Raw genomic sequence first — 12,292 nt, forward strand, 5'->3', positions numbered from 1 at the left:
CTGACGGGAGCAAAGACTGGAGACGGAACCTGCATGATGGCCCGTTAGCGCTTTGTTTTGGGTCGACGAGAAAGCTGCGCCTCCAAGTGAGAGGCTTGCTCCTGTCATCATTCGATTCTTGAAGACTTTCTGAAGAGAAGGTTCTTAGCTTTGAGAGGAAAGAAAGACGAGACGGAGAAAGACTGAACAAAAGAGATCACCATGGCTGAAGTCACCTCCGAACCGCAGGTCACCTTTGCCTCTGGCAGAGTTGGTGATGACGGCAAGGCCGACTCGCCGCCTGAGCTGAGGATCCTCCACTACAACGACGTCTATCACCTCGACCCTTCCAGCGCCGAGCCCGTGGGCGGTTTGCCTAGATTCATCAACGTTTGCCGCGAGTACCAGAACGGAGAGCAGTATGAGGACCAGCCCAAGGTTCTGACCCTCTTTTCGGGAGACGTGTTCAACCCCAGTCTGGAGAGCACAGTTACAAAGGGTGAGTTGGGTTGTTTCTAAAGTCTATATCTTGGGAGGAAGCCAAGACTTATATATCCCCTCGCCAAGCATGGATGGCTTGCTAACCTAGGCTCAGGTCAACACATGGTTCCGGTGCTTAACATGATTGGAACGGACTGTGCTTGTGTAGGGGTGGGTAAGTCATACCACCCTTGACCGACCCGACAGCTGACCACCCTCTATAGAACCACGACTTTGACTTTGGAGTCAAGCAGTATGAGAACCTCTCGAGCCAGTGCAACTTTCCCTGGCTCCTCGCCAATGTCATCGACCCTGACCTGGGAGAGGAGATTCCTCTTGGAAACGCAAAGAAGACACACATGCTCACCACTTCCAACGGCATCAAGGTTGGCCTTATCGGATTGGGAGAGCGTGAGTGGCTTGAGACCATCAACAGTCTTCCGCCTAACCTTGAATACCGATCCGCCACGGCTGTGGCTAAGGAGCTCGTGCCGCAGCTGAGGGAGCAGGGTGCAGAGATCATCATCTGCCTGAGCCATCAGCGAGAGCCCAACGATGATAAGTTGGCTCAGCAGACTGAGGGACTCATTGACATTATCCTCGGAGGTCACGATCACTACTACGCTCACAACTTTGTCAACGGAACCCATGTGCTGCGTTCTGGTACTGACTTTAAGAACCTGAGCTACATTGAGGCGAGGAGAAAGCCTGATGACCCTACGAGATGGGACTTTGACATTTGGCGACGGGACATCACGTCTACTATCGAGGAGGATCCACCTACTCTGGAGCTGGTTGACGAGCTTGTATCCAAGCTAAACAAGTCTCTGGCCAAGCCAGTTGGATGGACGGCTACTCCCCTCGACGCACGATTCAGCACCGTTCGTACCAGAGAATCCAACATGGGCAACTTTGTCTGCGACGTCATGAGACAGCATCATAACGCCGACTGCACAATCATGGCCTCGGGCACCATCCGCGGCGACCAGATCTACCCCCCGGGAGCGATCCGTATCAAGGATATCACGACGTGCTTCCCGTTCGAGGATCCTGTCGTGCTGCTCCGCGTCACGGGGCAAGCCATCTTTGACGCGCTCGAGAACAGCGTGTCCATGTACCCAGCGCTTGAAGGCAGGTTCCCTCAGGTGTCCAACATTCGCTTCGAGTTTGATCCCTCGCGGCCGAGGGGTAACAGGGTGCTCTGGGCGGATATCTGCGGGGCGCCGTATGAACCTGAGAGACTCTATGTTCTATGCACTAGAGGCTACATGGGACGTGGAAAGGGTAAGATTTGGCTCCTCTTGAGTAGCTGCAACATACTGACAGTGTGATAGATGGATTCACCAGTTTGCTAGTCAAGTCCGAGGGCGGCGAGTGTGAAGAGATCATCGAGGAGGAAAACGGCATCCTCATCTCAGCCATGCTCCGACAATACTTCATGGGTCTTCTGACTGTGGGCAAGTGGAAGAACCTGGCCCAGCACTGGGTCAACGTGGCCGAGCGCTGCGAGACCCCCATGTCCCCCGTAAAGACTTCCTTTACTAACGTCGACTTTCCCAACCTCACCTCGCTGGCCGAGAAGCTTCCCGAGGAGGAAAAGACCGAGAAGCTTCCCGAGGAGGAAAAGACCGAGAAGCCCGCTGCCAAGGACCCTTGGGGTCGATTCCTGAAGAGACGGTTCAGCATCAATGTTAGACCTCATAATGAGAATGATGGTGAAGAAGAGGTAGAGGAGGAGGACAAGGAAGAGAAGGAGGAGGAGCCTGAGGAGGAGGAGCACGAGGATCCTGCAGCCTACAGACTCGACTTTGAGATTCTCATTATGCGCAAGTACTGGGCAAAGTGGGTTCTCAAGGCCGGTGTCAAGGCGAGCGTCTGCGATCCTCTCGACATTACAGTCGATTGGACACGATGCATCGCTCCAGTTACGGATGGAAGAATCATCATGGTTGGTGCATAGAGTTGCAACTTGATCTTGAGAATAAAAATAAAAAAGGGTACGGTATAAGCATGGGGCCTACTGGATATGACGAAAAGAAAAAAGGTACAATTTCGCCGAGTTTATATGTGATTTCCCATATCATGAAGCTATATACAAAGGATATGAGAAATATGTACAAAAAGATGTTTTGTTCTACATGAGAATACGCGCAATGTGTAGAGCTGCGCTGCCTCTCTGGAACAACCGTACTACAAAAACACCGTCAGTAACGTGCCCTTTCTTGACTCGTCAAGCTATGAAGCCCGACTCAGTGGTGCACTTTACATCCAGTCTTGGTTTTGGTTGCTCCAGATGACCTTCATGGAGGCGAGCACTTGCCGTTGGTGCAGATGAGGTCGTCGGAGCAGTCATCGCCAGTCTTGCAAGTAGCACCTATTCCCACATCAGCATACATTCATTCTTTCGAGTTACAGGTGCAACATACCTTGGCAGTGACCGGGCCAGGAGCAGGTAGGAGGAGGAGTAGTACCACCACCGCTAGAGCTTCCAATACGCTTGATCAGCTTGTCACCCAGGGTGGTGATGCTGGACTGGAACTCGTCAAAGTTCTTGGCCGTCCACTTAGCACCCTTTGCTCCAGGGACGGCGTCGCTGCCGGGGAAGGCAATGTACAGGACGTCGTCCTCGCCGTGACCAAAGTTTCCGTTCATTGACTTGCCGAAGCAGGCTGTGGCGAGCGAGATGGACGCTTCTCCGACCATGGGGTAGTCTCCGTCGTCGCCGTTTTCATCACCCCAGATGCCGTAGAACTAGACACTGTAAGCTGACATCTCATCTCTGCGACAAAAGAAACTCACCATTTTGTTGCCACACACGACAGCCATGACACTAAGAGGCTTAATACCATGCTTCTCAGGGTCAAAAGTCTTCCAGCCAGACTTGGTACCCTCGTTACCAAAGACAATGTACGGGTGGATGTTGGCATCGAGATCCTTCTGCGACGTGCCGTACGACTCGAGAACCCACTGGAACGAGGTGATGGACTGGGTATCACCAGAAGAACCACAGCGGCCGTCATCGGCGGGACTGCCCTGGATGCCGTCGCAGTCAATGTCCATGTTGACGAGCTTGCCATTCTTGCCCTGGAGGTAGATGACGTTGTAGTCCTTGACGTGGTCGCCGCAGTACGAGTAGGCTAAAGTGGTCAGTCTGTGTGTTGGTGTCTCAGAGAGCTACATACTGCCAGAGTCGCCATCGCTGCTGTAGAAACCAGTAGCTAGAGTACTCTTGCAAGAGCCCTGCTTGATGATGCTGTCCTTGAAGCTCTTGACATTGGCCGGAACGTCGCGTGCAGAGACGGACGCGGCGAGGAGGGACGCCAGCAGCGTGTTTCGAAGAGAAGGCATGTTTAAAAGCAACCACAGAATGAAGCTGAATGATTGAAGAACGAGAGATGAACAAACGAGGCCCTCTGGTCTATTTAACACGAGGAACGGATCATCGGGGCGCAGCTTTATTAAAAGCCGCCCATTTCATCCTGTATGTTTCAGCTCAGCCTTACGGTCGCATCCACTCTCCCCTTGTCGACGATCCATTCAGGGCATCACGTTTATGCACCAGGCGGTGAAATCTGTCCAATGTTTAACAGAGATGGCTCAGCCGGGCTTACGCCAAGGATGGGATCCATCGGGATCTAGAAGCCCGTCAGCGGAGGGCGCAATGTTTAGCCTGTTTTTGATCTACTACCTTCTAGACTTGGGCGATCTGATGGGACGAGAATACATCAATCTCCTGTTTTTGTTTGCAACGTAGGAATAATGTGGTAGATGGATGGTAACCCTGAAATCTCACCATGAAACGAGCTTCCTCAGCTGGACTTTGTTTCACGAGATGGGATGACCTGGTACCACAAAGGAATGTAGTGTAAGCCTAGTCTGATTCGTCAGGGAACGCAGCTGGAAGCATAAACAAACATGATCCGAGAAATGTTTTGACCCGTCGTATTTAAATCCAGTCAAAACGCAAAAGAACCATCTTAATGTGGCCTCTGCGTTTCTGGGATCGGCCGCGACCTTGCTCATGCATATGCGCTGACCTTTTTACCCCGGTCAGCACCTTGAGCGGTTTAAAGGCTGTGTTTTCTGCATGTGTCACTAAAAGGATCAGGTCGACATTCAGCTCTGAAGTGGACTTACCAAATTGGTTTGCTGTGCAGCAAAAGTCACCATCCCCAAGAACTGGACCATTCACGCCTTAGTAATCGTTCGTATACACATTTATACCATTAATGAATAAATACACAAACCCTCGGACTCAAGAATGCGAGCAAAATGAGACGAAAGTCTGTCTGTCCAATAACGATGCTCATTTACAGGGTAGCTTCATCTTCGTCCGCTTCGGCCTCCGCGCGCTCGAGTTAGCGAGCCTCAAAGTCTCCACTCTGTATCAAAACCTCCATGTAATCGCCTTCAACTTGTCCGTAGGATCAATCAATGACGAATTCATTGATTGTGAAGCTTAGAAATAGGTTTCAAGAGTAATAGGTTCGGCCGGATGTCGACCGTACACTCGAAGTATAAGAGAGAAGCTGGAAGGAAAGGATAGAGGCCATCAATTCAGCATCAATCCATTCATCCGTGTAAACCATCTACTACATCATGTCCGCCAATCTCAAAGACCAGGCTGCTTGGGAAGCCAGTCCCCTTGCCTTTCTCTCCCGACAATTCATCCAAAACGTTCCTAAAATCCCGTCAACCGTCGACCTCACTGGCCAAACTGCCCTCATCACCGGTTCAAACGTTGGTCTTGGCTTTGAGTGCGCAAGACAACTCCTGGCCCTCAACCTCTCGCACCTAATCGTCGCCGTCCGATCCCAAGCCAGGGGCGATGCTGCGGCAAAGAAACTCCAGGATGAGTTCCCTCGTGCCAAGATTGAAGTGTCCCTCGTCGACATGTCTTCATACAAGTCTATTCAAGCCTTTGCCAAAAGATGCGAGTCACTGCCGCGACTCGACATTGCCATTTTGAACGCCGGCCTGAGTCGTCCTAAATTTGAGAGATCCGAAGAGACGAAGCATGAGATGACCTTTCAAATCAACTACCTCTCTACTGCCCTCCTCGCCTTACTTCTCATCCCAATCCTCAAAGAGAAGCGCAGCACTTCTTCTCCCGGACGTCTAGCTCTTGTTGGTTCAGACATGTCATACTGGGCAAAGTGGGACGAAACCGAAAAGACCATCTTCAGCGTCCTCGACGACGCCTCCAAGTTCGAGAGCATGACGGCTTACAAACTATCCAAGCTCTTCCTCCTCATGTTTGTCGACAAAATAGCTCGCCTCGTGCCCGCTGAGGAGGTCATCATCAACTTTCCCAACCCCGGAGCATGCAGAGGAACCCAGTTTGGTGCTGACGGTCGCTCCAAGCTTGCTGGGATCATGTTCAAGATCGTTTCACATATTATTGCGAGGCCGACTGCTACTGGTGCTAGGTCGTATGTGGATGCCGTCACTGTCAAGGGTGTGGAGAGCCATGGAGGGTTTGTGGGCGAAGGAAGAGTGAAGCCGTAAGTATATTTCTTCCATCGTTGATACTTGATTGGTGAGCTAACTTGGTGATAGACTTGTTCCTATGATGTACGAGGAAGCTGGCAAGGCTCTTCAAGAGGCGGCTTGGGCCGAGACGATGGAAGAGCTGAGCTTTGCGAACCCCACCAAGATACTGGAAGGCAGCGATTGAAGCGTACCACCCAAACGTGTTTCTCAGTTGTTGATACCTTCATTTAGAATTCATCTTGGAACAAGTTAGCATTAATAGACGTGTGGTTATTGGATAAATTGACTTCCATATGCCGTGTTTGCACGCATGGGTTGAGAGTTGAGTGCGAATAGAGACACAACCTAGCCCCGTGAAAGGATGCACAGAAAAACAATATAAATCTCTCAAGTTTAGAGAGAATGGTCGCTTTTACAACCCGATTTCTATCCAGGACTTGTCATTTCAGCTTGCCTCATCTAAGTATCCAGGTACATTTCCCCCCTTCCACTAAAATTGATCTTCCCATTGCCCCAACATTACATCATGAGTCCATGTGTATCCGTCATCCCTCAAGATCGGGGGTCGAGGCCTTGATCGCGAGTGCTCGCGCACGGTCGTAGTTGACATCCCATTGCGTCCCTCTCTCATCATCAAACCATGGACCACGGAGTCTCTGGTCTCTGCGTATTCGGATCGGTAACAGAGTATCTCGGTGCAGCATCTCGGGAGCGATATCTCGGTAGCAGCCCCCTTTCCTCCTCTCCCCTAACCACCGCTCTCCCAGGCGAAGTCAAGGGCTGTAGCTCAACACTCCCAGGCCCATCACCCGGGCCCCCGCTCGTGGACTGACCGTTCTTTCCCGGCTTACGTCGTCCGCTTAACCAGCAGTATATGCAGAGACCGAGGACACCTCCGCCGCACATGGCCAGGAAGACGGAGCCATACGCAAATTTGCGTATCACGCTGTTGGAGTGCAACAGTTTGTGATAAGCCTGGAGTAGTTCGTTGTACTCGCGATCCAGTCTTCGGTAGGCCCAGTTCATCTTGGAGTTTTCCGTGGGGTTGCGCTGTACTTGTCGAGTACTTTTGTCGGCGCCGTAGGTCAAAGGGGTTTGGGCAAGTCTTTGAGTTGATCTAATATTACTGTTAGCTTGAACCTCCTAAAGGTAAGAATGTTCTTGATCCCACGTTTTGGAAAAGGCGATTGATCCGAATGAGCTGTTGAGGGGGTAATGACAAACTCAGCACAGGATTGGGAATCCTTTTTGTTCGAGTCACGGAAACTGTGTCGTGAACCTTGTTCAAGTTTTGACTTTTACTCAATCTCTTCTTTATGGCCGAGGGCGCAGTAGGTGGCATAGATCTTGCATATTGTACTCAGCCTTGCGTCTGAAGGCGTCGCCATCTGCATTGGTACCTGAGAAATGGCTCTTAGTATAAGGAACGGGGCGTCCGTGAATACTAAGAGTGGGGATATATTGGAAGTTTGCCATATCGTTGCTCCGAAAACACGCAAGAACCGTCGGATTCAAACCTACACAGACGCAACCTGTTGTTGAAGTCCTCTCACTACGTGGGAACCAGTGCCACTACGCTACACTAGGTGTACCTGCAAAAACTCACAGAGGATAAGCAGCCTGAAACACTGAGGGTCAGCATTGGGGACAACTTCAAGACATTCCTGTTCCGCACTGAACCTTGATGAAAGTCACGACCTGGCCACATGGTTCAAAGACCTTGAACTCAACACTCAAACTGCCTTGCTTTTTTCGTCTCAATCTGTCTCGCCGACGATGCTATGCCACTTCGACAACCCATTTGCCCTCCGCCTCTCGCAACAAGACAACGCCGAGATTCTCTGGGAATACCGCCACAACTCGGCCGGGACTACCATGGCTCCTTAAGGACTCTGGGGATCGGGCTGCATGCATCTGCTCGCCCTCACCGTCAGAGATTGGGTTTCTCCGGCATGCCGATTGCCTGATTAACGGCTGTGGTGTCCTGTGGTTCCTCATAGGTGCGACTTTGATTCCCAAGTCGTTGATTGTGCTCCTCAGTCGGAGTCGGGAGATCTCAAAGTACCTTTTCTCTCATGCATAGGGGCGTGTGCATTTTGCTAAAAGCTAACCTAATTTGGGAACTCGCGTAAACACCAAACGGTGTAATATTGAATTATGTATCAACAAGGTACTTCTCCTAAACACCAAGAGATAGACACTGGAACATATAGAGGATAGTGGTCGAGTTTTCATAACTTGATGTTGACAGTAATCTCGGCATATAATACAGATAAAGAAGATGGTATATAGGATAGGATTAATACACAAGAACCTCAAAAGTATCGGAGGAAGTAAAAGTCTAAGCTGAAACTCGGAATATCGGTATGAAGCTTTTTGCTTTATCCTCAAGACAAGTAGAGACTGAAGTTATACTTGCAAGTAAAAACCTTGACAAATTGACACAGTTGCTTGAAAAGCGTGGATATAAAGTATCAACGCCGGCCTGTCTCCCTCTCGCCGGCCATTCTTGACCAAACCTGACCACATCTCTTTCCAAAGATGCTTTCCCGAAGACTCCTTGCTCAATCAAGAGTGAGCACCACCTCAAACACCACGATGCGAGTCACCGAGACTACACCTCTCTTGGGTGAACCATCGTCCTCGCACCCCGATCACACCCACGCCAACAACCCGGGCAAATCCAACTACATTCTTTGCCCCCATGCCCCTAGTCACCACTTCCACATCAACTTCATCGTTCCTCGAAGTGCCACGAATGTTGACCAAGACTCATCCGATGGACGCTTGTCGGTCATCCCAGAGGAGGATGAAGAGTGGGTCAGCGCGAACGAGGAAGCCGACGACTCGGTCCGGGGGCTGAGTATGGGAACAGACAGCTCGGATGAGGAATTGCACACCTCTCAAGAACGGGCTGTGTACCTGCAGCCGGTCATGGTACCAATTGTCGTCCACCAAGGAGACGAGCAAATCCTCGAAGAGGAGGATACGTGGGAAGTGGGATGCGTCTCGCGGTTTTGCTGGCCACTCATGTGTCTATTCCGGAAACTCGACACCGCCCCGGACGAACAAGACGGTCCCCGTCCGCCGGCCCCACTATCGGAGACCGATTCGGACGCTGAATTCGCAGACGACGAACGTTCAAGCACCGGATCTTCCTCTGCCCCGAGCACTTTGACACCGCACATGGCACTCTTGATGCCTGCGGTGAGAGTATACGGGCAGTCGTCGGTGTGGTCCCAAGTGCTGGTTTCGTCAGTTTAGGTTGCGGAGTTTGAGGGTTGTTGGCATGTTCGGCGTCTTTCTGGCCAATCTTCGTATTTTTCTGATGAGCGGGTTCTGGAGTTTCGGTTGCAGGCGTATTTGGTACTTGTTTGACATTGTGAGATACCCTGGGCATATTACGACACAACTAGGAGTCGTCAGTCTGTTTGCATTGGATGCCATCTTCAAGCATGGTGTTATAACATGAAAGGCAATAAAGAAGCTCTTGTAATAAAAAAACTTGGGTAATCATCAAAGCGGCCGTGATAATACAAGAACCCTCGACTCTTCCCACAAAAGAAAACTCGTCTCTCTTGGATCTGTACAAGGATCCATCCTCGAACGAGTCCACATTAAAAGAAGCCCCCCAAACAATAGACTCCAACGCTCATTGTACAAAAACAGGGACGGTACAGTAGTAGACTAAGTTACATGGGTACAGGGAAGAAGCTAACCTTTCTTTTTACATCTTGAGCAGGGCATCATTATCGACGATGCGGTCCTTCCAGCCCTCGCAGGCCACCTTGACATAGGCCTTTGCCATCTGTGGCACTTCAACACCATTACTGGACCGGCTTCCAACAAGCCTCCGCTTCTTCGGAGCAGCATCGCCCGTGGTGATGGCAGCCGGCCGCAGGATCCAGGTGTTAAACACATCCGGGTGAGAGTCGGCCACCTCGCAGAGGGCCTTTTCCGCCTCAGTCCGTGGTTTCCGCGGGTCTCCTAGGAAGAGCAGCGGCTTTGAAGAGTGCCGATCGACGCTCTTGTTGCTGCAGAATACAAAGCTGAACTTTTGCCCTGGGGGTAGCTTGGCGGCGATGCGCTCACTCATGGCCTTGGCGGTGGCGAGAGGTAGCTCGACGTTGACGTGGTGAAGAGATGCCTTGTCGTTGTTGAGCTGATCTGGACGACCTCCAATGGCCCTATTTTATGTGTTAGTGTGATATGATGATTCGTAATGAACGAATGCATCAAAGTGAGGGAGCGCCAAGAAAACGGCGTCTCTCGCCAAGATGGATCGATTGGAGGGGGCGTCCTCTCACCATAGACAGGCAGAAGAGCCCTCGAGGCGGCTCAAAAGATCATCCGAGTAACGCGAAAAGTCCTGAAGCATGACAACGTCGGCCTTGGGGTGGCTCTCAATGTCCATGGACACGGCCCTCCGAGTGAGGATGACGACCTTGTTGATGCGAGGGTCGGCGAGACACTGCTGAACAATCTCCCTGCCCACCAAGCCGGTGGCACCCGTCACGATGACCTTCATGGATGGAGGTTTGCGCGCGTTGTGCGCGATGATGAGAACGTGAGTGTTTCGATTCAAGTTTGTTGTTGTTTGGTGAGAGTAGGCTAATCGAGGGGGTGAAATGGAATTGAAGCCACTCAGATTTCAACGGAACGGGGGTTTAAAGATTTGCGACGGGAATAAACAGTCCGGAACTTTGGGATCAAAAAAAGCAGCGAGCGGCTGAGAGACGGGATGGATGTCATCGGTGCAGCATGGTTTGGGGAGAGAAGATGGAATGGATCTCCACGAGACGGAAAAATAGAGGCGACAGGAACCCGAAAGAGAGTCCACTCAGTTCGTTTGCAAAGTTGCCCCCTTCCCTGATGCTGGCTTTAATGGTGGTGAGTGGTTCGAGCCAGCTGCCAATGATCCCTGCTCCACGAGGCTTGGCGTCTTTTCGGCGGTCAGTCGATGGGTTATAACCTACGCAGCCTTGATTTCAGATAATGACGTGCTGTAGAATTGACAAAAACACAATTTATCTGATCAAGAAAAGCAACGGAAAAATACGTCCTCATATAACATTTCACTTCCCTTGAGCCCTCCTCCAACGCCCCCGGATCAAAATCTCGGGATCCGGCAACTTGGCGCCCGGCTATGACACGGGGATAAAGAGTTACAGACTTGAACGGTGCTTTCCACGTCCCGATGCCGATTCAAATCTCATGCCAATAAATGACCGAGTGACCTCGTCTGTCTTGTCCATTGGCCAGCTCGTGTCCGACAAAATGTTGATCAGGTGGAACCTGAATTAAAGAGATCCATATCCATTGCCAAGAAGTATCCCATCACGAATATTGCCTCTTATTCTTTGTATTCCATCATGACAAATCTACATAGTTAAAGACCGGCACCGCCTCTTCCGCTGTCAAATATCTCTAGGTCCCTACAAGATAAAAACTCGATCGGATCAACGGCAAACATTCACATCACAAACCCCAACATGCCTCGACCCCTAGAGCCCTAGTCCTTCCCCCATCATGTGCCGATCATCCGTTATTGCCGAGTTTCCATGCCCCCCAAGTAGATCATCTCGCGTCTATTTGTTCAGAAAACTCCACTCCCTCTCAACCCGTTTCATCCAGTGCAACGCACACGACAACCCGGCTAGTGAAAGCGGCTAGATGCAGCTGAATGAAATCAGAAGAAAAAATTGAAACATGACAAACCTTTGAATAAGCTTCTATCATTATTACTCTGGTTCCGCTTATCTCGGCGCCGATGCATCTCCGTTGTCGGCCCCGAGCTCCCGGAGCCGGGAATACCTTCACCGAGAGAGTGGATAAGGTGAGACAGTTTGGCCACGATAGCTTCTCTGTTGTGGATCATGCTGCGAACCTATCTGTGGTTGTACCTGCGTCAAGTAGGAGTTTTGTTCATTACGATGAAACCATTGCAGCATCTCACAAAGCCCATTTTATCGTTCATCGTCCATCAACAGCACAGTCATATTCCCTGCCATCCCTAGGTACTCGCTCGACTCCCCTCCAACTGCTCAGCCGCACTCTTACTCCTAGGATTATCCTCCTTTCCATACAAATTATCATCCCCGCCTAGCTGCTCAATCTCACGCTTGCTATTCTCCTTGCTGGCCTGGCTCGTGTCTATAAATAGTCCCATGTCAGACGCAAACAGAGTAAAAAAGAGGAGGCCTTTCTTACTGGGGTTGGACAAGTTCGCCTTGTGTCCTTGGATCTTGTGGGAGATTTCTTCGCCGCCCTGGCGAAGCTCCTGCATGTCGTTTGAGATGACGGATCTGTCTCCAGCTGAATTCATTTCGATGGTTTCTTG

At 50.9% G+C, this 12,292-nt stretch overlaps 7 protein-coding genes across 7 annotated transcripts; 3 read left to right on the forward strand and 4 right to left on the reverse strand.

The window, feature by feature from the left end:
• Nucleotides 1-201: 201 nt before the first annotated feature.
• On the forward strand, nt 202-2,419 carry NECHADRAFT_94264 (uncharacterized protein; the record flags this gene model as incomplete). The annotated part of the gene is made up of 5 exons (XM_003044612.1): nt 202-478; nt 575-630; nt 684-1,706; nt 1,743; nt 1,794-2,419. 5 exons carry the CDS (start codon nt 202-204, stop codon nt 2,417-2,419), a joined length of 1,983 nt encoding a protein of 660 aa, XP_003044658.1.
• Nucleotides 2,420-2,759: 340 nt separating this feature from the next.
• NECHADRAFT_94265 (glycoside hydrolase family 75) lies at nt 2,760-3,807 on the reverse strand (the record flags this gene model as incomplete). Its single annotated transcript, XM_003045008.1, has 4 exons — nt 2,760-2,833; nt 2,886-3,210; nt 3,259-3,596; nt 3,642-3,807. 4 exons carry the CDS (start codon nt 3,805-3,807, stop codon nt 2,760-2,762), a joined length of 903 nt encoding a protein of 300 aa, XP_003045054.1.
• Nucleotides 3,808-5,058: 1,251 nt separating this feature from the next.
• NECHADRAFT_94266 (uncharacterized protein) lies at nt 5,059-6,136 on the forward strand (the record flags this gene model as incomplete). The annotated part of the gene is made up of 2 exons (XM_003044613.1): nt 5,059-5,963; nt 6,019-6,136. 2 exons carry the CDS (start codon nt 5,059-5,061, stop codon nt 6,134-6,136), a joined length of 1,023 nt encoding a protein of 340 aa, XP_003044659.1.
• Nucleotides 6,137-6,585: 449 nt separating this feature from the next.
• Nucleotides 6,586-7,660, reverse strand: NECHADRAFT_81445 (uncharacterized protein; the record flags this gene model as incomplete). Its single annotated transcript, XM_003045009.1, has 3 exons — nt 6,586-7,069; nt 7,474-7,529; nt 7,559-7,660. The coding sequence occupies 3 exons, from the start codon at nt 7,658-7,660 to the stop codon at nt 6,586-6,588; spliced, it is 642 nt and encodes a 213-aa protein (XP_003045055.1).
• An 890-nt stretch (nt 7,661-8,550) lies between these two features.
• On the forward strand, nt 8,551-9,216 carry NECHADRAFT_81446 (uncharacterized protein; the record flags this gene model as incomplete). The annotated part of the gene is made up of 1 exon (XM_003044614.1): nt 8,551-9,216. One exon carries the CDS (start codon nt 8,551-8,553, stop codon nt 9,214-9,216), a length of 666 nt encoding a protein of 221 aa, XP_003044660.1.
• A 212-nt stretch (nt 9,217-9,428) lies between these two features.
• Nucleotides 9,429-10,944, reverse strand: NECHADRAFT_70035 (uncharacterized protein). The gene is made up of 2 exons (XM_003045010.1): nt 10,260-10,944; nt 9,429-10,139 (listed from the first exon to the last, which is right to left on the reverse strand). The coding sequence occupies exons 1-2, from the start codon at nt 10,478-10,480 to the stop codon at nt 9,680-9,682; spliced, it is 681 nt and encodes a 226-aa protein (XP_003045056.1). The 5' UTR covers nt 10,481-10,944; the 3' UTR covers nt 9,429-9,679.
• Nucleotides 10,945-11,965: 1,021 nt separating this feature from the next.
• NECHADRAFT_70036 (uncharacterized protein) lies at nt 11,966-12,292 on the reverse strand (the record flags this gene model as incomplete). Its single annotated transcript, XM_003045011.1, has 1 exon — nt 11,966-12,292. Exon 1 carries the CDS (start codon nt 12,275-12,277, stop codon nt 11,966-11,968), a length of 312 nt encoding a protein of 103 aa, XP_003045057.1. The 5' UTR covers nt 12,278-12,292.

This window comes from Fusarium vanettenii (assembly GCF_000151355.1).
Source record: "Fusarium vanettenii 77-13-4 chromosome 6 genomic scaffold NECHAsca_20_chr6_4_0, whole genome shotgun sequence".
NCBI classification, from domain to species: Eukaryota; Fungi; Ascomycota; class Sordariomycetes; order Hypocreales; family Nectriaceae; genus Fusarium; species Fusarium vanettenii.